The 23,767-nt window shown below is 37.1% G+C and overlaps 1 protein-coding gene across 1 annotated transcript in view; it reads right to left on the bottom strand.

The window, feature by feature from the left end:
• Positions 1–23,767, bottom strand: part of LOC110379891 (probable DNA mismatch repair protein Msh6) — a 98,997-nt gene that overhangs the window by 9,233 nt on the left and 65,997 nt on the right. The window contains 2 exon segments of the mRNA XM_064040781.1: positions 2,175–2,333; positions 2,614–2,920. Of these exon segments, the coding sequence (XP_063896851.1) occupies positions 2,175–2,333; positions 2,614–2,920 (466 nt within the window).

Genomic DNA, 23,767 nt, shown 5'->3' with positions numbered 1-23,767 from the left:
ACTTGAAGTTGTAATGTTTGTTAAGAAAAATATGCACTATTTTAGTAAATTAAAAAGTAAAAGGCATAATTGTCATATAAGTCTACCACAAAACAAAACAGCGCTACTCAATAAAAGTATCTTTTGCATGGCACCTCGGATCTATAACCATTTGCCAAGATCTGTTCTCGAAACCTCACAGATCAACATGTTTAAGAGGAAAGTTAAAACATTGTTATTGTCAAAGGCGTATTATAGCGTAAGAGAATTTTTAGAAGATAAATTATTATAGAATTAGATTAATAATTAGAACTATATGATTTCCTTTTCCTGTTTTTGTTTTGTTTAATAGTTTAATTTTGCAAGCCTTATATTGGTAGGATATGGTCAACGCTCTTTTTTTGTAAAATGAAATAAGATCTACATGTATGTACCCATATTCGCAAAATAAATAAATTTGAATTTGAATTTGAATTTCAGAACAAAAGACGTAGTTCAGGCCCTTAGAGATATGTCAGGAGGAAAGTCCCCAGGACATGACGGACTCAGTGTTGAACATCTAAAACATGCCGGGCCTCACATCGCAAGGGTTCTGGCTGTGTTCTACTCGCTGTGTGTGAGCCATTCTTACCTACCGGCGGACTTTATGAAAACTGTGGTGGTGCCTATAGTGAAAAATAAAACGGGAGACCTTAGTGACAAAAGTAACTATAGGCCTATTTCTCTTGCCACCGTGATAGCAAAAGTGTTTGACAGTTTGCTTAACACACAGTTGAATAAATTCGTGGTAATACATGATAACCAGTTTGGGTTTCGCCCTCGCCTATCAACTGAAAGTGCCATACTGTGTCTTAAGCAGACTGTCAAGTACTATACAAATCGTAAAACCCCAGTGTACGCGTGCTTCCTCGACCTGTCAAAGGCATTTGACCGTGTGGAGTATAGGTTGCTGTGGGATAAGCTGAAAAGCATAAATGTGCCACTAGAACTCGTCAGCGTGTTCCAATACTGGTATGCTCAGCAGACCAATAATGTCAGATGGGCGGGGGTAATGTCGGATTCGTACCAGCTTGAGTGCGGCGTCAGGCAAGGTGGCTTAACATCTCCGACCCTATTTAATGTGTACATTAACGGTCTGATTGTTGCACTCAGTAGTCAACATGTTGGTTGTCACATTGATGGTGTTTGTGTAAATAATCTCAGTTATGCGGACGACATGGTGCTGCTGAGTGCATCAATCTGTGGACTGAAAAAGTTAATACAGACTTGTGAGGAATATGCCTGTGGTCATGGTTTAATGTACAATGTTAAAAAAAGTCAGTATATGATCTTTGAGACAGCGGGTGCGAGATGCCCAGTAAACATACCTCCTGTGAAACTTAGCGGTGTTGCTCTGGAACGAGTTAAACAGTTTAAATACCTTGGGCATATCGTAACTGTTAGTCTTGGAGATCATGCTGACATGGAAAGGAGCGGAGGGCATTGTCTGTTAAAGCGAATATGGTCGCTCGCAGATTTGCGAGGTGCTCACGCGAGGTCAAAGTGACACTCTTCAGAGCGTACTGTACTTCGCTGTACACGTGCAGTCTGTGGGCGCACTATACTAGCAGAGACTACAGTGCCATCCGCGTCCAATACAATAATGCATTCAGGGCAGTTGTGGGATTGCCCCGATACTGTAGCGCCTCGGGTATGTTCACAGAATCGCGCACCGATGGCTTTCAAGCTACTATGCGCAAACGCGCGGCATCCCTAGTGCGCAGAGTGCGGGCCAGTGCCAACACTATTTTGGCGATGATCGGGGATAGGCTAGACTGCCCTTTCATAAAACACTGTTCTGACAGGCATGTAACTGTGCGAATGCCAAACAGAAAACTTTAATTTTATTTCATTTTATTTTATTGTATTTTATTTCATTTTATTTCATTTTATTTTAATTTTGTAATTGTGATGTATAATTGATTTATTAATATTGTTTGATTGTATGTATAAGTTAATTATTAATATTGTTTGTGTGAATTTCTGATATGGGTGAATTTGCCTGAAATAAATGACATTTTATTTTTTATTTTTTTTATTTTATCTACCTGAATTTGATGAATGTGAATTTCCAACTATATCGGATTGACGAGCCCACAAACGTTTTTAAATTTGAGTTTCATAACATACAAAATTAGATTTATATACAGTTATACTCACTTAGCTAATAGCCTTTCAAATCGGGTAAAGTAGTAAGAATGCTCTTAGCATCTTGACATAGTTCTTGGTTTTCAAACAACGCCTTCACAGCTTCTTGTCTTTCCTTTATCACGGATAGATTGCAACTCGGTGCACAGACCCATTGGTACAGTAATCTGAAAGCATATATAAATGAAAAACTTCGAAAACATAAAAAAAAATAAAGTTTAAAATATTATGGTTTTGGACAAAAAAAACATATTTTAGTATATGTCAGCACCGAACTACTTATTATATTTCTTTATCTCATCTCACTTTTCTTCACGAGATTTTCATTATGTGGAATCGCCTATCTCGGCAATAGTGTAACTTTATAGTGTTAAAAACTTCAGTAGTTTCTGAGACTTTAGGGGGTTAAAACAAACAAATTAGTTAAAGAAAATGAAAACTACAAACCTCTTCCCCATATGCGTAGAACAGAAATTCAATCGATCATACAAGCACCCTTCATCCTGCACAATCCTTAGATTCCTCAACGTTATAGCATCTAACACCATGGTACTGCCGCCTTCCCAGCGATTTTCAACCTTAACCTCTTGCGATAAGGTCTTGTTTAGCACGTCGGGGGGTGAGTATGACGTGAACTGGTTCATGCCTAGTATCTGTATGTCTAGCAGACAGTCGGTGAGGCAGCTAACTACGCCACCTAGAGCTTTGATGGCTAGGAAGCAGTTTGCAGCTGGAGTTAGGCCTAGGGCATCACCTGTAACGGGAAATCGCATTCGTGGTTTTTAAGAATACAAATTAGAGGTGTCAAAAGAGTAACATTGAGAAATTAAGACTTTCATATCATGTTATTAAAATTAGGGACTGGGCAAAATAAAAATATTGCACACACTTTAAAGGACAATGCTATTCTTTGTATGGAAGTTGGGCTCAAGTGTTGCCCACAGTAACTGCATAGTGTATTAGGTTCCATAGGCTTATATTAGGTCCCAGACCAAAGCATTTCGAAATCTATCCCGGAGTCCTGAGAAAACTGGTTTGACTCTTATTCAATATTACATAAAATAAGCTTACGAACTCTTAACTATTCCACTTTTATTACCTTAATTGAAATGAATTATATTCATTGACAAATACGAGGTATTGTACACGACAACTTTTTTTTTAACCGACTTCCAAAAATGGAGGAGGTTCTTAATTCATTTGCATTTTTTTTATGTTTGTACGTGCATAACTCCGTCGTTTACCAAACGATTTCAACAATTATTTAATTGTTTGAAAGGGCTTACTTCCTCAATGGTTCCTTTGTCATCCGGCCCAGGGTCTGGTGATGGAATTTCTAAAAATCGGAAGCGACTCTCGAAAATTGTAGACACATATCGAGTAAAACCTTGTTATTCGGGTATATGTCTCAGACACCACAAAACTGTAAAGGTTTTAAAATCTGACCTGACAATGGAGCCGACAGAGAGACGTGGGAACTCCTCAACGATATCTACTAACTACCTCGTGTTCGAGCTTATTTTATTCGTCTTGATAAGATTTTTCTAGAAGATAGCTCATAGCGCAGGCGCCTTGTAGATTTAAACCGTAAATTCAAAATATTGCGGTAATTGCCTTTTTCATAAAATCATTCCCAGTTCTTATTAGAATCCAACGCTTTTAGAATTTATTTGAAAATCACAGTAAAAAAATTTCCAACATTTTCCAGTACTGAATCCTGACAGCGAGATCCTGAGCATTGAGATTGACTATATACGTACATATGAGTAAGACTTATTTGGCAGAAAAGTCTTATCAGATTAATTTCTCAGGACCCTAGGACCGATTTCAAAAATATTTTGATTTCTTGTTAAGAGTGAATTAAAGAACCTATTCCAACCACTCCCACTACTGGGCAAATGGCATAGGCTTTGTAAACAGACTGTTCATGTGGAACATTTAAACCGGTTTTCCTCGGGACCCCTGGGACCGATTTCAAAAATATTTTAATTTCATGTGTGAAGTAAAGAACCTATTTCAATCACTCCCACTACTAGGCAAATGGCTCAGGCCTTGTAAAGTGACTCTTCATGGAGAATATTTGAACCGGTTTTTCACCCGGACCCCAGGGACCGATTTCAAAAATATTTTAATTTCATGTTAAGAGTGAAGCAAAAGAACCTACTTTGACCACTCCCACTACTGGGCAAATGCCAAAGACTTTGTTAAGTGACTATCTAAGGAGAACATTTGAAACGGTTTTTCTCGGGACCCCTGGGACCGATTTCAAAAATATTTTAATTTCATGTTAAAAGTGAAGTAAGGAACCTACTTCAATCACTCCCACTCCTGGGCAAATAAGTCAGGCTTTGTAAAGCGACTGTTCATGTGGAATATTAGAACCGGGTTTTCTCCGGACCCCAAGGACTGATTTCAAAAATATTTTGATTTCATGTTAAGAGTGAAGTAAAGAACCTACTTTGACCACTCCCAGTACTGGGCAAATGCCAAAGACTTTGTTAAGTGACTATCTGAGGAGAACATTTGAATCGGTTTTTTTTCTCGGGTCTCCTTTGACCGATTTCAAAAATATTTTAATTTCACGTTAAAAGTGAATTAAGGAACCTATTTCAATCACTCCCACTACTGGGTAAATAAGACAGGCTTTGTAAAGCGACTGTTCATGTGGAATATTAGAACCGGGTTTTCTCCGGACCCCAAGGACTGATTTCAAAAATATTTTGATTTCATGTTAAGAGTGAAGTAAAGAACCTACTTTGACCACTCACACTACTGGGCAAATGCCATAGACTTTGTTAAGTGACTATCTGAGGAGAACATTTGAATCGGTTTTTTTCTCGGGTCTCCTTTGACCGATTTCAAAAATATTTTAATTTCATGTTAAAAGTGAAGTAAGGAACCTACTTCAATCACTCCCACTACTGGGTAAATAAGACAGGCTTTGTAAAGCGACTGTTCATGTGGAATATTAGAACCGGGTTTTCTCCGGACCCCAAGGACTGATTTCAAAAATATTTTGATTTCATGTTAAGAGTGAAGTAAAGAACCTACTTTGACCACTGCCACTACTGGGCAAATGCCAAAGGCTTTGTTAAGTGACTATCTGAGGAGAACATTTGAATCAGTTTTTTTCTCGGGTCTCCTTTGACCGATTTCAAAAATATTTTAATTTCATGTTAAAAGTGAATAAAGGAACCTATTTCAATCACTCCCACTACTGGGTAAATAAGACAGGCTTTGTAAAGCGACTGTTCATGTGGAATATTAGAACCGGGTTTCTCCGGACCCCAAGGACTGATTTCAAAAATATTTTGATTTCATGTTAAGAGTGAAGTAAAGAACCTACTTTGACCACTCCCAGTACTGGGCAAATGCCAAAGACTTTGTTAAGTGACTATCTGAGGAGAACATTTGAATCAGTTTTTTCTCGGTCTCCTTTGACCGATTTCAAAAATATTTTAATTTCATGTTAAAAGTGAATAAAGGAACCTATTTCAATCACTCCCACTACTGGGTAAATAAGACAGGCTTTGTAAAGCGACTGTTCATGTGGAATATTAGAACCGGGTTTTCTCCGGACCCCAAGGACTGATTTCAAAAATATTTTGATTTCATGTTAAGAGTGAAGTAAAGAACCTACTTTGACCACTCCCAGTACTGGGCAAATGCCAAAGACTTTGTTAAGTGACTATCTGAGGAGAACATTTGAATCAGTTTTTTCTCGGTCTCCTTTGACCGATTTCAAAAATATTTTAATTTCATGTTAAAAGTGAATTAAGGAACCTATTTCAATCACTCCCACTACTGGGTAAATAAGACAGGCTTTGTAAAGCGACTGTTCATGTGGAATATTAGAACCGGGTTTTCTCCGGACCCCAAGGACTGATTTCAAAAATATTTTGATTTCATGTTAAGAGTGAAGTAAAGAACCTACTTTGACCACTCCCAGTACTGGGCAAATGCCAAAGACTTTGTTAAGTGACTATCTGAGGAGAACATTTGAATCAGTTTTTTTCTCGGGTCTCCTTTGACCGATTTCAAAAATATTTTAATTTCATGTTAAAAGTGAATTAAGGAACCTATTTCAATCACTCCCACTACTGGGTAAATAAGACAGGCTTTGTAAAGCGACTGTTCATGTGGAATATTAGAACCGGGTTTTCTCCGGACCCCAAGGACTGATTTCAAAAATATTTTGATTTCATGTTAAGAGTGAAGTAAAGAACCTACTTTGACCACTCCCAGTACTGGGCAAATGCCAAAGACTTTGTTAAGTGACTATCTGAGGAGAACATTTGAATCAGTTTTTTTCTCGGGTCTCCTTTGACCGATTTCAAAAATATTTTAATTTCATGTTAAAAGTGAATTAAGGAACCTATTTCAATCACTCCCACTACTGGGTAAATAAGACAGGCTTTGTAAAGCGACTGTTCATGTGGAATATTAGAACCGGGTTTTCTCCGGACCCCAAGGACTGATTTCAAAAATATTTTGATTTCATGTTAAGAGTGAAGTAAAGAACCTACTTTGACCACTCCCAGTACTGGGCAAATGCCAAAGACTTTGTTAAGTGACTATCTGAGGAGAACATTTGAATCAGTTTTTTTCTCGGGTCTCCTTTGACCGATTTCAAAAATATTTTAATTTCATGTTAAAAGTGAATAAAGGAACCTATTTCAATCACTCCCACTACTGGGTAAATAAGACAGGCTTTGTAAAGCGACTGTTCATGTGGAATATTAGAACCGGGTTTTCTCCGGACCCCAAGGACTGATTTCAAAAATATTTTGATTTCATGTTAAGAGTGAAGTAAAGAACCTACTTTGACCACTCCCAGTACTGGGCAAATGCCAAAGACTTTGTTAAGTGACTATCTGAGGAGAACATTTGAATCGGTTTTTTTTCTCGGGTCTCCTTTGACCGATTTCAAAAATATTTTAATTTCATGTTAAAAGTGAATTAAGGAACCTATTTCAATTACTCCCACTACTGGGTAAATAAGACAGGCTTTGTAAAGCGACTGTTCATGTGGAATATTAGAACCGGGTTTTCTCCGGACCCCAAGGACTGATTTCAAAAATATTTTGATTTCATGTTAAGAGTGAAGTAAAGAACCTACTTTGACCACTCCCAGTACTGGGCAAATGCCAAAGACTTTGTTAAGTGACTATCTGAGGAGAACATTTGAATCAGTTTTTTCTCGGTCTCCTTTGACCGATTTCAAAAATATTTTAATTTCATGTTAAAAGTGAATTAAGGAACCTATTTCAATCACTCCCACTACTGGGTAAATAAGACAGGCTTTGTAAAGCGACTGTTCATGTGGAATATTAGAACCGGGTTTTCTCCGGACCCCAAGGACTGATTTCAAAAATATTTTGATTTCATGTTAAGAGTGAAGTAAAGAACCTACTTTGACCACTCCCAGTACTGGGCAAATGCCAAAGACTTTGTTAAGTGACTATCTGAGGAGAACATTTGAATCAGTTTTTTTCTCGGGTCTCCTTTGACCGATTTCAAAAATATTTTAATTTCATGTTAAAAGTGAATTAAGGAAACTATTTCAATCACTCCCACTACTGGGTAAATAAGACAGGCTTTGTAAAGCGACTGTTCATGTGGAATATTAGAACCGGGTTTCTCCGGACCCCAAGGACTGATTTCAAAAATATTTTGATTTCATGTTAAGAGTGAAGTAAAGAACCTACTTTGACCACTCCCAGTACTGGGCAAATGCCAAAGACTTTGTTAAGTGACTATCTGAGGAGAACATTTGAATCGGTTTTTTTTCTCGGGTCTCCTTTGACCGATTTCAAAAATATTTTAATTTCATGTTAAAGTGAATTAAGGAACCTATTTCAATCACTCCCACTACTGGGTAAATAAGACAGGCTTTGTAAAGCGACTGTTCATGTGGAATATTAGAACCGGGTTTTCTCCGGACCCCAAGGACTGATTTCAAAAATATTTTGATTTCATGTTAAGAGTGAAGTAAAGAACCTACTTTGACCACTGCCACTACTGGGCAAATGCCAAAGGCTTTGTTAAGTGACTATCTGAGGAGAACATTTGAATCAGTTTTTCTCGGTCTCCTTTGACTGATTTCAAAAATATTTTAATTTCATGTTAAAAGTGAATTAAGGAACCTATTTCAATCACTCCCACTACTGGGTAAATAAGACAGGCTTTGTAAAGCGACTGTTCATGTGGAATATTAGAACCGGGTTTCTCCGGACCCCAAGGACTGATTTCAAAAATATTTTGATTTCATGTTAAGAGTGAAGTAAAGAACCTACTTTGACCACTCCCAGTACTGGGCAAATGCCAAAGACTTTGTTAAGTGACTATCTGAGGAGAACATTTGAATCAGTTTTTTTCTCGGGTCTCCTTTGACCGATTTCAAAAATATTTTAATTTCATGTTAAAAGTGAATTAAGGAACCTATTTCAATCACTCCCACTACTGGGTAAATAAGACAGGCTTTGTAAAGCGACTGTTCATGTGGAATATTAGAACCGGGTTTTCTCCGACCCCAAGGACTGATTTCAAAAATATTTTGATTTCATGTTAAGAGTGAAGTAAAGAACCTACTTTGACCACTCCCAGTACTGGGCAAATGCCAAAGACTTTGTTAAGTGACTATCTGAGGAGAACATTTGAATCAGTTTTTCTCGGTCTCCTTTGACCGATTTCAAAAATATTTTAATTTCATGTTAAAAGTGAATAAAGGAACCTATTTCAATCACTCCCACTACTGGGTAAATAAGACAGGCTTTGTAAAGCGACTGTTCATGTGGAATATTAGAACCGGGTTTTCTCCGGACCCCAAGGACTGATTTCAAAAATATTTTGATTTCATGTTAAGAGTGAAGTAAAGAACCTACTTTGACCACTCCCAGTACTGGGCAAATGCCAAAGACTTTGTTAAGTGACTATCTGAGGAGAACATTTGAATCAGTTTTTTTCTCGGGTCTCCTTTGACCGATTTCAAAAATATTTTAATTTCATGTTAAAAGTGAATTAAGGAACCTATTTCAATCACTCCCACTACTGGGTAAATAAGACAGGCTTTGTAAAGAGACTGTTCATGTGGAATATTAGAACCGGGTTTTCTCCGGACCCCAAGGACTGATTTCAAAAATATTTTAATTTCATGTTAAAAGTGAATTAAGGAACCTATTTCAATCACTCCCACTACTGGGTAAATAAGACAGGCTTTGTAAAGCGACTGTTCATGTGGAATATTAGAACCGGGTTTCTCCGGACCCCAAGGACTGATTTCAAAAATATTTTGATTTCATGTTAAGAGTGAAGTAAAGAACCTACTTTGACCACTCCCAGTACTGGGCAAATGCCAAAGACTTTGTTAAGTGACTATCTGAGGAGAACATTTGAATCAGTTTTTTCTCGGTCTCCTTTGACCGATTTCAAAAATATTTTAATTTCATGTTAAAAGTGAATTAAGGAAACTATTTCAATCACTCCCACTACTGGGTAAATAAGACAGGCTTTGTAAAGCGACTGTTCATGTGGAATATTAGAACCGGGTTTTCTCCGGACCCCAAGGACTGATTTCAAAAATATTTTGATTTCATGTTAAGAGTGAAGTAAAGAACCTACTTTGACCACTCCCAGTACTGGGCAAATGCCAAAGACTTTGTTAAGTGACTATCTGAGGAGAACATTTGAATCAGTTTTTTTCTCGGGTCTCCTTTGACCGATTTCAAAAATATTTTAATTTCATGTTAAAAGTGAATTAAGGAACCTATTTCAATCACTCCCACTACTGGGTAAATAAGACAGGCTTTGTAAAGCGACTGTTCATGTGGAATATTAGAACCGGGTTTCTCCGGACCCCAAGGACTGATTTCAAAAATATTTTGATTTCATGTTAAGAGTGAAGTAAAGAACCTACTTTGACCACTGCCACTACTGGGCAAATGCCAAAGGCTTTGTTAAGTGACTATCTGAGGAGAACATTTGAATCAGTTTTTTTCTCGGGTCTCCTTTGACCGATTTCAAAAATATTTTAATTTCATGTTAAAAGTGAATAAAGGAACCTATTTCAATCACTCCCACTACTGGGTAAATAAGACAGGCTTTGTAAAGCGACTGTTCATGTGGAATATTAGAACCGGGTTTTCTCCGGACCCCAAGGACTGATTTCAAAAATATTTTGATTTCATGTTAAGAGTGAAGTAAAGAACCTACTTTGACCACTCCCAGTACTGGGCAAATGCCAAAGACTTTGTTAAGTGACTATCTGAGGAGAACATTTGAATCAGTTTTTTCGGGTCTCCTTTGACCGATTTCAAAAATATTTTAATTTCATGTTAAAAGTGAATTAAGGAACCTATTTCAATCACTCCCACTACTGGGTAAATAAGACAGGCTTTGTAAAGCGACTGTTCATGTGGAATATTAGAACCGGGTTTTCTCCGGACCCCAAGGACTGATTTCAAAAATATTTTGATTTCATGTTAAGAGTGAAGTAAAGAACCTACTTTGACCACTCCCAGTACTGGGCAAATGCCAAAGACTTTGTTAAGTGACTATCTGAGGAGAACATTTGAATCAGTTTTTCTCGGTCTCCTTTGACCGATTTCAAAAATATTTTAATTTCATGTTAAAAGTGAATTAAGGAACCTATTTCAATCACTCCCACTACTGGGTAAATAAGACAGGCTTTGTAAAGCGACTGTTCATGTGGAATATTAGAACCGGGTTTTCTCCGGACCCCAAGGACTGATTTCAAAAATATTTTGATTTCATGTTAAGAGTGAAGTAAAGAACCTACTTTGACCACTCCCAGTACTGGGCAAATGCCAAAGACTTTGTTAAGTGACTATCTGAGGAGAACATTTGAATCAGTTTTTCTCGGTCTCCTTTGACCGATTTCAAAAATATTTTAATTTCATGTTAAAAGTGAATTAAGGAACCTATTTCAATCACTCCCACTACTGGGTAAATAAGACAGGCTTTGTAAAGCGACTGTTCATGTGGAATATTAGAACCGGGTTTTCTCCGGACCCCAAGGACTGATTTCAAAAATATTTTGATTTCATGTTAAGAGTGAAGTAAAGAACCTACTTTGACCACTCCCAGTACTGGGCAAATGCCAAAGACTTTGTTAAGTGACTATCTGAGGAGAACATTTGAATCAGTTTTTTCGGGTCTCCTTTGACCGATTTCAAAAATATTTTAATTTCATGTTAAAAGTGAATAAAGGAACCTATTTCAATCACTCCCACTACTGGGTAAATAAGACAGGCTTTGTAAAGCGACTGTTCATGTGGAATATTAGAACCGGGTTTTCTCCGGACCCCAAGGACTGATTTCAAAAATATTTTGATTTCATGTTAAGAGTGAAGTAAAGAACCTACTTTGACCACTCCCAGTACTGGGCAAATGCCAAAGACTTTGTTAAGTGACTATCTGAGGAGAACATTTGAATCAGTTTTTTTCTCGGGGTCTCCTTTGACCGATTTCAAAAATATTTTAATTTCATGTTAAAAGTGAATTAAGGAACCTATTTCAATCACTCCCACTACTGGGTAAATAAGACAGGCTTTGTAAAGCGACTGTTCATGTGGAATATTAGAACCGGGTTTTCTCCGGACCCCAAGGACTGATTTCAAAAATATTTTGATTTCATGTTAAGAGTGAAGTAAAGAACCTACTTTGACCACTCCCAGTACTGGGCAAATGCCAAAGACTTTGTTAAGTGACTATCTGAGGAGAACATTTGAATCAGTTTTTTCTCGGTCTCCTTTGACCGATTTCAAAAATATTTTAATTTCATGTTAAAAGTGAATTAAGGAACCTATTTCAATCACTCCCACTACTGGGTAAATAAGACAGGCTTTGTAAAGCGACTGTTCATGTGGAATATTAGAACCGGGTTTCTCCGGACCCCAAGGACTGATTTCAAAAATATTTTGATTTCATGTTAAGAGTGAAGTAAAGAACCTACTTTGACCACTCCCAGTACTGGGCAAATGCCAAAGACTTTGTTAAGTGACTATCTGAGGAGAACATTTGAATCAGTTTTTCTCGGGTCTCCTTTGACCGATTTCAAAAATATTTTAATTTCATGTTAAAAGTGAATTAAGGAACCTATTTCAATCACTCCCACTACTGGGTAAATAAGACAGGCTTTGTAAAGCGACTGTTCATGTGGAATATTAGAACCGGGTTTTCTCCGGACCCCAAGGACTGATTTCAAAAATATTTTGATTTCATGTTAAGAGTGAAGTAAAGAACCTACTTTGACCACTGCCACTACTGGGCAAATGCCAAAGGCTTTGTTAAGTGACTATCTGAGGAGAACATTTGAATCAGTTTTTTCTCGGTCTCCTTTGACCGATTTCAAAAATATTTTAATTTCATGTTAAAAGTGAATAAAGGAACCTATTTCAATCACTCCCACTACTGGGTAAATAAGACAGGCTTTGTAAAGCGACTGTTCATGTGGAATATTAGAACCGGGTTTCTCCGACCCCAAGGACTGATTTCAAAAATATTTTGATTTCATGTTAAGAGTGAAGTAAAGAACCTACTTTGACCACTCCCAGTACTGGGCAAATGCCAAAGACTTTGTTAAGTGACTATCTGAGGAGAACATTTGAATCAGTTTTTTTCTCGGGTCTCCTTTGACCGATTTCAAAAATATTTTAATTTCATGTTAAAAGTGAATTAAGGAACCTATTTCAATCACTCCCACTACTGGGTAAATAAGACAGGCTTTGTAAAGCGACTGTTCATGTGGAATATTAGAACCGGGTTTTCTCCGGACCCCAAGGACTGATTTCAAAAATATTTTGATTTCATGTTAAGAGTGAAGTAAAGAACCTACTTTGACCACTCCCAGTACTGGGCAAATGCCAAAGACTTTGTTAAGTGACTATCTGAGGAGAACATTTGAATCAGTTTTTTTCTCGGGTCTCCTTTGACCGATTTCAAAAATATTTTAATTTCATGTTAAAAGTGAATTAAGGAACCTATTTCAATCACTCCCACTACTGGGTAAATAAGACAGGCTTTGTAAAGCGACTGTTCATGTGGAATATTAGAACCGGGTTTTCTCCGGACCCCAAGGACTGATTTCAAAAATATTTTGATTTCATGTTAAGAGTGAAGTAAAGAACCTACTTTGACCACTCCCAGTACTGGGCAAATGCCAAAGACTTTGTTAAGTGACTATCTGAGGAGAACATTTGAATCAGTTTTTTCGGGTCTCCTTTGACCGATTTCAAAAATATTTTAATTTCATGTTAAAAGTGAATTAAGGAACCTATTTCAATCACTCCCACTACTGGGTAAATAAGACAGGCTTTGTAAAGCGACTGTTCATGTGGAATATTAGAACCGGGTTTCTCCGGACCCCAAGGACTGATTTCAAAAATATTTTGATTTCATGTTAAGAGTGAAGTAAAGAACCTACTTTGACCACTCCCAGTACTGGGCAAATGCCAAAGACTTTGTTAAGTGACTATCTGAGGAGAACATTTGAATCAGTTTTTCTCGGTCTCCTTTGACCGATTTCAAAAATATTTTAATTTCATGTTAAAAGTGAATAAAGGAACCTATTTCAATCACTCCCACTACTGGGTAAATAAGACAGGCTTTGTAAAGCGACTGTTCATGTGGAATATTAGAACCGGGTTTTCTCCGGACCCCAAGGACTGATTTCAAAAATATTTTGATTTCATGTTAAGAGTGAAGTAAAGAACCTACTTTGACCACTCCCAGTACTGGGCAAATGCCAAAGACTTTGTTAAGTGACTATCTGAGGAGAACATTTGAATCAGTTTTTTCTCGGTCTCCTTTGACCGATTTCAAAAATATTTTAATTTCATGTTAAAAGTGAATTAAGGAACCTATTTCAATCACTCCCACTACTGGGTAAATAAGACAGGCTTTGTAAAGCGACTGTTCATGTGGAATATTAGAACCGGGTTTTCTCCGGACCCCAAGGACTGATTTCAAAAATATTTTGATTTCATGTTAAGAGTGAAGTAAAGAACCTACTTTGACCACTCCCAGTACTGGGCAAATGCCAAAGACTTTGTTAAGTGACTATCTGAGGAGAACATTTGAATCAGTTTTTTCTCGGTCTCCTTTGACCGATTTCAAAAATATTTTAATTTCATGTTAAAAGTGAATTAAGGAACCTATTTCAATCACTCCCACTACTGGGTAAATAAGACAGGCTTTGTAAAGCGACTGTTCATGTGGAATATTAGAACCGGGTTTTCTCCGGACCCCAAGGACTGATTTCAAAAATATTTTGATTTCATGTTAAGAGTGAAGTAAAGAACCTACTTTGACCACTCCCAGTACTGGGCAAATGCCAAAGACTTTGTTAAGTGACTATCTGAGGAGAACATTTGAATCAGTTTTTTCTCGGTCTCCTTTGACCGATTTCAAAAATATTTTAATTTCATGTTAAAAGTGAATTAAGGAACCTATTTCAATCACTCCCACTACTGGGTAAATAAGACAGGCTTTGTAAAGCGACTGTTCATGTGGAATATTAGAACCGGGTTTTCTCCGGACCCCAAGGACTGATTTCAAAAATATTTTGATTTCATGTTAAGAGTGAAGTAAAGAACCTACTTTGACCACTGCCACTACTGGGCAAATGCCAAAGGCTTTGTTAAGTGACTATCTGAGGAGAACATTTGAATCAGTTTTTCTCGGTCTCCTTTGACTGATTTCAAAAATATTTTAATTTCATGTTAAAAGTGAATTAAGGAACCTATTTCAATCACTCCCACTACTGGGTAAATAAGACAGGCTTTGTAAAGCGACTGTTCATGTGGAATATTAGAACCGGGTTTCTCCGGACCCCAAGGACTGATTTCAAAAATATTTTGATTTCATGTTAAGAGTGAAGTAAAGAACCTACTTTGACCACTCCCAGTACTGGGCAAATGCCAAAGACTTTGTTAAGTGACTATCTGAGGAGAACATTTGAATCAGTTTTTTCGGGTCTCCTGATTTCAAAAATATTTTAATTTCATGTTAAAAGTGAATTAAGGAACCTATTTCAATCACTCCCACTACTGGGTAAATAAGACAGGCTTTGTAAAGCGACTGTTCATGTGGAATATTAGAACCGGGTTTTCTCGGACCCCAAGGACTGATTTCAAAAATATTTTGATTTCATGTTAAGAGTGAAGTAAAGAACCTACTTTGACCACTCCCAGTACTGGGCAAATGCCAAAGACTTTGTTAAGTGACTATCTGAGGAGAACATTTGAATCAGTTTTTCTCGGTCTCCTTTGACCGATTTCAAAAATATTTTAATTTCATGTTAAAAGTGAATAAAGGAACCTATTTCAATCACTCCCACTACTGGGTAAATAAGACAGGCTTTGTAAAGCGACTGTTCATGTGGAATATTAGAACCGGGTTTTCTCCGGACCCCAAGGACTGATTTCAAAAATATTTTGATTTCATGTTAAGAGTGAAGTAAAGAACCTACTTTGACCACTCCCAGTACTGGGCAAATGCCAAAGACTTTGTTAAGTGACTATCTGAGGAGAACATTTGAATCAGTTTTTTCGGGTCTCCTTTGACCGATTTCAAAAATATTTTAATTTCATGTTAAAAGTGAATTAAGGAACCTATTTCAATCACTCCCACTACTGGGTAAATAAGACAGGCTTTGTAAAGCGACTGTTCATGTGGAATATTAGAACCGGTTTTCTCCGGACCCCAAGGACTGATTTCAAAAATATTTTGATTTCATGTTAAGAGTGAAGTAAAGAACCTACTTTGACCACTCCCAGTACTGGGCAAATGCCAAAGACTTTGTTAAGTGACTATCTGAGGAGAACATTTGAATCAGTTTTTCTCGGTCTCCTTTGACCGATTTCAAAAATATTTTAATTTCATGTTAAAAGTGAATTAAGGAACCTATTTCAATCACTCCCACTACTGGGTAAATAAGACAGGCTTTGTAAAGCGACTGTTCATGTGGAATATTAGAACCGGGTTTTCTCCGGACCCCAAGGACTGATTTCAAAAATATTTTGATTTCATGTTAAGAGTGAAGTAAAGAACCTACTTTGACCACTCCCAGTACTGGGCAAATGCCAAAGACTTTGTTAAGTGACTATCTGAGGAGAACATTTGAATCAGTTTTTCTCGGGTCTCCTTTGACCGATTTCAAAAATATTTTAATTTCATGTTAAAAGTGAATAAAGGAACCTATTTCAATCACTCCCACTACTGGGTAAATAAGACAGGCTTTGTAAAGCGACTGTTCATGTGGAATATTAGAACCGGGTTTTCTCCGACCCCAAGGACTGATTTCAAAAATATTTTGATTTCATGTTAAGAGTGAAGTAAAGAACCTACTTTGACCACTCCCAGTACTGGGCAAATGCCAAAGACTTTGTTAAGTGACTATCTGAGGAGAACATTTGAATCGTTTTTTCTCGGGTCTCCTTTGACCGATTTCAAAAATATTTTAATTTCATGTTAAAAGTGAATTAAGGAACCTATTTCAATCACTCCCACTACTGGGTAAATAAGACAGGCTTTGTAAAGCGACTGTTCATGTGGAATATTAGAACCGGGTTTCTCCGGACCCCAAGGACTGATTTCAAAAATATTTTGATTTCATGTTAAGAGTGAAGTAAAGAACCTACTTTGACCACTCCCAGTACTGGGCAAATGCCAAAGACTTTGTTAAGTGACTATCTGAGGAGAACATTTGAATCAGTTTTTTCTCGGTCTCCTTTGACCGATTTCAAAAATATTTTAATTTCATGTTAAAAGTGAATTAAGGAACCTATTTCAATCACTCCCACTACTGGGTAAATAAGACAGGCTTTGTAAAGCGACTGTTCATGTGGAATATTAGAACCGGGTTTTCTCCGGACCCCAAGGACTGATTTCAAAAATATTTTGATTTCATGTTAAGAGTGAAGTAAAGAACCTACTTTGACCACTCCCAGTACTGGGCAAATGCCAAAGACTTTGTTAAGTGACTATCTGAGGAGAACATTTGAATCAGTTTTTTTCTCGGGTCTCCTTTGACCGATTTCAAAAATATTTTAATTTCATGTTAAAAGTGAATTAAGGAACCTATTTCAATCACTCCCACTACTGGGTAAATAAGACAGGCTTTGTAAAGCGACTGTTCATGTGGAATATTAGAACCGGGTTTTCTCCGGACCCCAAGGACTGATTTCAAAAATATTTTGATTTCATGTTAAGAGTGAAGTAAAGAACCTACTTTGACCACTCCCAGTACTGGGCAAATGCCAAAGACTTTGTTAAGTGACTATCTGAGGAGAACATTTGAATCAGTTTTTCTCGGGTCTCCTTTGACCGATTTCAAAAATATTTTAATTTCATGTTAAAAGTGAATTAAGGAACCTATTTCAATCACTCCCACTACTGGGTAAATAAGACAGGCTTTGTAAAGCGACTGTTCATGTGGAATATTAGAACCGGGTTTTCTCCGGACCCCAAGGACTGATTTCAAAAATATTTTGATTTCATGTTAAGAGTGAAGTAAAGAACCTACTTTGACCACTGCCACTACTGGGCAAATGCCAAAGGCTTTGTTAAGTGACTATCTGAGGAGAACATTTGAATCAGTTTTTTTCTCGGGTCTCCTTTGACTGATTTCAAAAATATTTTAATTTCATGTTAAAAGTGAATTAAGGAACCTATTTCAATCACTCCCACTACTGGGTAAATAAGACAGGCTTTGTAAAGCGACTGTTCATGTGGAATATTAGAACCGGGTTTTCTCCGGACCCCAAGGACTGATTTCAAAAATATTTTGATTTCATGTTAAGAGTGAAGTAAAGAACCTACTTTGACCACTGCCACTACTGGGCAAATGCCAAAGACTTTGTTAAGTGACTATCTGAGGAGAACATTTGAATCAGTTTTTCTCGGTCTCCTTTGACTGATTTCAAAAATATTTTAATTTCATGTTAAAAGTGAATTAAGGAACCTATTTCAATCACTCCCACTACTGGGTAAATAAGACAGGCTTTGTAAAGCGACTGTTCATGTGGAATATTAGAACCGGGTTTTCTCCGGACCCCAAGGACTGATTTCAAAAATATTTTGATTTCATGTTAAGAGTGAAGTAAAGAACCTACTTTGACCACTGCCACTACTGGGCAAATGCCAAAGGCTTTGTTAAGTGACTATCTGAGGAGAACATTTGAATCAGTTTTTTTCTCGGGTCTCCTTTGACTGATTTCAAAAATATTTTAATTTCATGTTAAAAGTGAATTAAGGAACCTATTTCAATCACTCCCACTACTGGGTAAATAAGACAGGCTTTGTAAAGCGACTGTTCATGTGGAATATTAGAACCGGGTTTTCTCCGGACCCCAAGGACTGATTTCAAAAATATTTTGATTTCATGTTAAGAGTGAAGTAAAGAACCTACTTTGACCACTCCCAGTACTGGGCAAATGCCAAAGACTTTGTTAAGTGACTATCTGAGGAGAACATTTGAATCAGTTTTTCTCGGTCTCCTTTGACCGATTTCAAAAATATTTTAATTTCATGTTAAAAGTGAATTAAGGAACCTATTTCAATCACTCCCACTACTGGGTAAATAAGACAGGCTTTGTAAAGCGACTGTTCATGTGGAATATTAGAACCGGGTTTTCTCCGACCCCAAGGACTGATTTCAAAAATATTTTGATTTCATGTTAAGAGTGAAGTAAAGAACCTACTTTGACCACTCCCAGTACTGGGCAAATGCCAAAGACTTTGTTAAGTGACTATCTGAGGAGAACATTTGAATCAGTTTTTTCGGGTCTCCTTTGACCGATTTCAAAAATATTTTAATTTCATGTTAAAAGTGAATAAAGGAACCTATTTCAATCACTCCCACTACTGGGTAAATAAGACAGGCTTTGTAAAGCGACTGTTCATGTGGAATATTAGAACCGGGTTTTCTCCGACCCCAAGGACTGATTTCAAAAATATTTTGATTTCATGTTAAGAGTGAAGTAAAGAACCTACTTTGACCACTCCCAGTACTGGGCAAATGCCAAAGACTTTGTTAAGTGACTATCTGAGGAGAACATTTGAATCAGTTTTTTCGGTCTCCTTTGACCGATTTCAAAAATATTTTAATTTCATGTTAAAAGTGAATTAAGGAACCTATTTCAATCACTCCCACTACTGGGTAAATAAGACAGGCTTTGTAAAGCGACTGTTCATGTGGAATATTAGAACCGGGTTTCTCCGGACCCCAAGGACTGATTTCAAAAATATTTTGATTTCATGTTAAGAGTGAAGTAAAGAACCTACTTTGACCACTCCCAGTACTGGGCAAATGCCAAAGACTTTGTTAAGTGACTATCTGAGGAGAACATTTGAATCAGTTTTTTCTCGGTCTCCTTTGACCGATTTCAAAAATATTTTAATTTCATGTTAAAAGTGAATTAAGGAACCTATTTCAATCACTCCCACTACTGGGTAAATAAGACAGGCTTTGTAAAGCGACTGTTCATGTGGAATATTAGAACCGGTTTTCTCCGACCCCAAGGACTGATTTCAAAAATATTTTGATTTCATGTTAAGAGTGAAGTAAAGAACCTACTTTGACCACTCCCAGTACTGGGCAAATGCCAAAGACTTTGTTAAGTGACTATCTGAGGAGAACATTTGAATCAGTTTTTTCGGGTCTCCTTTGACCGATTTCAAAAATATTTTAATTTCATGTTAAAAGTGAATAAAGGAACCTATTTCAATCACTCCCACTACTGGGTAAATAAGACAGGCTTTGTAAAGCGACTGTTCATGTGGAATATTAGAACCGGGTTTTCTCGGACCCCAAGGACTGATTTCAAAAATATTTTGATTTCATGTTAAGAGTGAAGTAAAGAACCTACTTTGACCACTCCCAGTACTGGGCAAATGCCAAAGACTTTGTTAAGTGACTATCTGAGGAGAACATTTGAATCAGTTTTTTCTCGGGTCTCCTTTGACCGATTTCAAAAATATTTTAATTTCATGTTAAAAGTGAATTAAGGAACCTATTTCAATCACTCCCACTACTGGGTAAATAAGACAGGCTTTGTAAAGCGACTGTTCATGTGGAATATTAGAACCGGGTTTCTCCGGACCCCAAGGACTGATTTCAAAAATATTTTGATTTCATGTTAAGAGTGAAGTAAAGAACCTACTTTGACCACTCCCAGTACTGGGCAAATGCCAAAGACTTTGTTAAGTGACTATCTGAGGAGAACATTTGAATCAGTTTTTTCTCGGTCTCCTTTGACCGATTTCAAAAATATTTTAATTTCATGTTAAAAGTGAATTAAGGAACCTATTTCAATCACTCCCACTACTGGGTAAATAAGACAGGCTTTGTAAAGCGACTGTTCATGTGGAATATTAGAACCGGGTTTTCTCCGGACCCCAAGGACTGATTTCAAAAATATTTTGATTTCATGTTAAGAGTGAAGTAAAGAACCTACTTTGACCACTCCCAGTACTGGGCAAATGCCAAAGACTTTGTTAAGTGACTATCTGAGGAGAACATTTGAATCAGTTTTTTTCTCGGGTCTCCTTTGACCGATTTCAAAAATATTTTAATTTCATGTTAAAAGTGAATTAAGGAACCTATTTCAATCACTCCCACTACTGGGTAAATAAGACAGGCTTTGTAAAGCGACTGTTCATGTGGAATATTAGAACCGGGTTTTCTCCGGACCCCAAGGACTGATTTCAAAAATATTTTGATTTCATGTTAAGAGTGAAGTAAAGAACCTACTTTGACCACTCCCAGTACTGGGCAAATGCCAAAGACTTTGTTAAGTGACTATCTGAGGAGAACATTTGAATCGGTTTTTTTTCTCGGGTCTCCTTTGACCGATTTCAAAAATATTTTAATTTCATGTTAAAAGTGAATTAAGGAACCTATTTCAATCACTCCCACTACTGGGTAAATAAGACAGGCTTTGTAAAGCGACTGTTCATGTGGAATATTAGAACCGGGTTTTCTCCGACCCCAAGGACTGATTTCAAAAATATTTTGATTTCATGTTAAGAGTGAAGTAAAGAACCTACTTTGACCACTGCCACTACTGGGCAAATGCCAAAGACTTTGTTAAGTGACTATCTGAGGAGAACATTTGAATCAGTTTTTTTCTCGGGTCTCCTTTGACTGATTTCAAAAATATTTTAATTTCATGTTAAAAGTGAATTAAGGAACCTATTTCAATCACTCCCACTACTGGGTAAATAAGACAGGCTTTGTAAAGCGACTGTTCATGTGGAATATTAGAACCGGGTTTTCTCCGGACCCCAAGGACTGATTTCAAAAATATTTTGATTTCATGTTAAGAGTGAAGTAAAGAACCTACTTTGACCACTCCCAGTACTGGGCAAATGCCAAAGACTTTGTTAAGTGACTATCTGAGGAGAACATTTGAATCAGTTTTTCTCGGGTCTCCTTTGACCGATTTCAAAAATATTTTAATTTCATGTTAAAAGTGAATTAAGGAACCTATTTCAATCACTCCCACTACTGGGTAAATAAGACAGGCTTTGTAAAGCGACTGTTCATGTGGAATATTAGAACCGGTTTTCTCCGACCCCAAGGACTGATTTCAAAAATATTTTGATTTCATGTTAAGAGTGAAGTAAAGAACCTACTTTGACCACTCCCAGTACTGGGCAAATGCCAAAGACTTTGTTAAGTGACTATCTGAGGAGAACATTTGAATCAGTTTTTTCTCGGTCTCCTTTGACCGATTTCAAAAATATTTTAATTTCATGTTAAAAGTGAATAAAGGAACCTATTTCAATCACTCCCACTACTGGGTAAATAAGACAGGCTTTGTAAAGCGACTGTTCATGTGGAATATTAGAACCGGGTTTTCTCCGACCCCAAGGACTGATTTCAAAAATATTTTAATTTCATGTTAAAAGTGAATTAAGGAACCTATTTCAATCACTCCCACTACTGGGTAAATAAGACAGGCTTTGTAAAGCGACTGTTCATGTGGAATATTAGAACCGGGTTTTCTCCGGACCCCAAGGACTGATTTCAAAAATATTTTGATTTCATGTTAAGAGTGAAGTAAAGAACCTACTTTGACCACTCCCACTACTGGGCAAATGCCAAAGACTTTGTTAAGTGACTATCTGAGGAGAACATTTGAATCGGTTTTTCTCGGTCTCCTTTGACCGATTTCAAAAATATTTTAATTTCATGTTAAAAGTGAAGTAAGGAACCTACTTCAATCACTCCCACTACTGGGTAAATAAGACAGGCTTTGTAAAGCGACTGTTCATGTGGAATATTAGAACCGGGTTTTCTCCGACCCCAAGGACTGATTTCAAAAATATTTTGATTTCATGTTAAGAGTGAAGTAAAGAACCTACTTTGACCACTCCCACTACTGGGCAAATGCCAAAGGCTTTGTTAAGTGACTATCTGAGGAGAACATTTGAATCAGTTTTTTTCTCGGGTCTCCTTTGACTGATTTCAAAAATATTTTAATTTCATGTTAAAAGTGAATTAAGGAACCTATTTCAATCACTCCCACTACTGGGTAAATAAGACAGGCTTTGTAAAGCGACTGTTCATGTGGAATATTAGAACCGGGTTTTCTCGGACCCCAAGGACTGATTTCAAAAATATTTTGATTTCATGTTAAGAGTGAAGTAAAGAACCTACTTTGACCACTCCCAGTACTGGGCAAATGCCAAAGACTTTGTTAAGTGACTATCTGAGGAGAACATTTGAATCAGTTTTTCGGGTCTCCTTTGACCGATTTCAAAAATATTTTAATTTCATGTTAAAAGTGAATTAAGGAACCTATTTCAATCACTCCCACTACTGGGTAAATAAGACAGGCTTTGTAAAGCGACTGTTCATGTGGAATATTAGAACCGGTTTTCTCCGGACCCCAAGGACTGATTTCAAAAATATTTTAATTTCATGTTAAAAGTGAATTAAGGAACCTATTTCAATCACTCCCACTACTGGGTAAATAAGACAGGCTTTGTAAAGCGACTGTTCATGTGGAATATTAGAACCGGGTTTTCTCCGGACCCCAAGGACTGATTTCAAAAATATTTTGATTTCATGTTAAGAGTGAAGTAAAGAACCTACTTTGACCACTCCCAGTACTGGGCAAATGCCAAAGACTTTGTTAAGTGACTATCTGAGGAGAACATTTGAATCAGTTTTTTCTCGGTCTCCTTTGACCGATTTCAAAAATATTTTAATTTCATGTTAAAAGTGAATTAAGGAACCTATTTCAATCACTCCCACTACTGGGTAAATAAGACAGGCTTTGTAAAGCGACTGTTCATGTGGAATATTAGAACCGGGTTTTCTCCGGACCCCAAGGACTGATTTCAAAAATATTTTGATTTCATGTTAAGAGTGAAGTAAAGAACCTACTTTGACCACTCCCAGTACTGGGCAAATGCCAAAGACTTTGTTAAGTGACTATCTGAGGAGAACATTTGAATCAGTTTTTTTCTCGGGTCTCCTTTGACCGATTTCAAAAATATTTTAATTTCATGTTAAAAGTGAATTAAGGAACCTATTTCAATCACTCCCACTACTGGGTAAATAAGACAGGCT

Source organism: Helicoverpa armigera, chromosome 23 (assembly GCF_030705265.1).
Source record: "Helicoverpa armigera isolate CAAS_96S chromosome 23, ASM3070526v1, whole genome shotgun sequence".
Classification (NCBI taxonomy): Eukaryota; Metazoa; Arthropoda; class Insecta; order Lepidoptera; family Noctuidae; genus Helicoverpa; species Helicoverpa armigera.
Note: the sequence above shows the minus strand (reverse complement) of the source record. Positions and strands in the feature narration are given on the sequence as shown.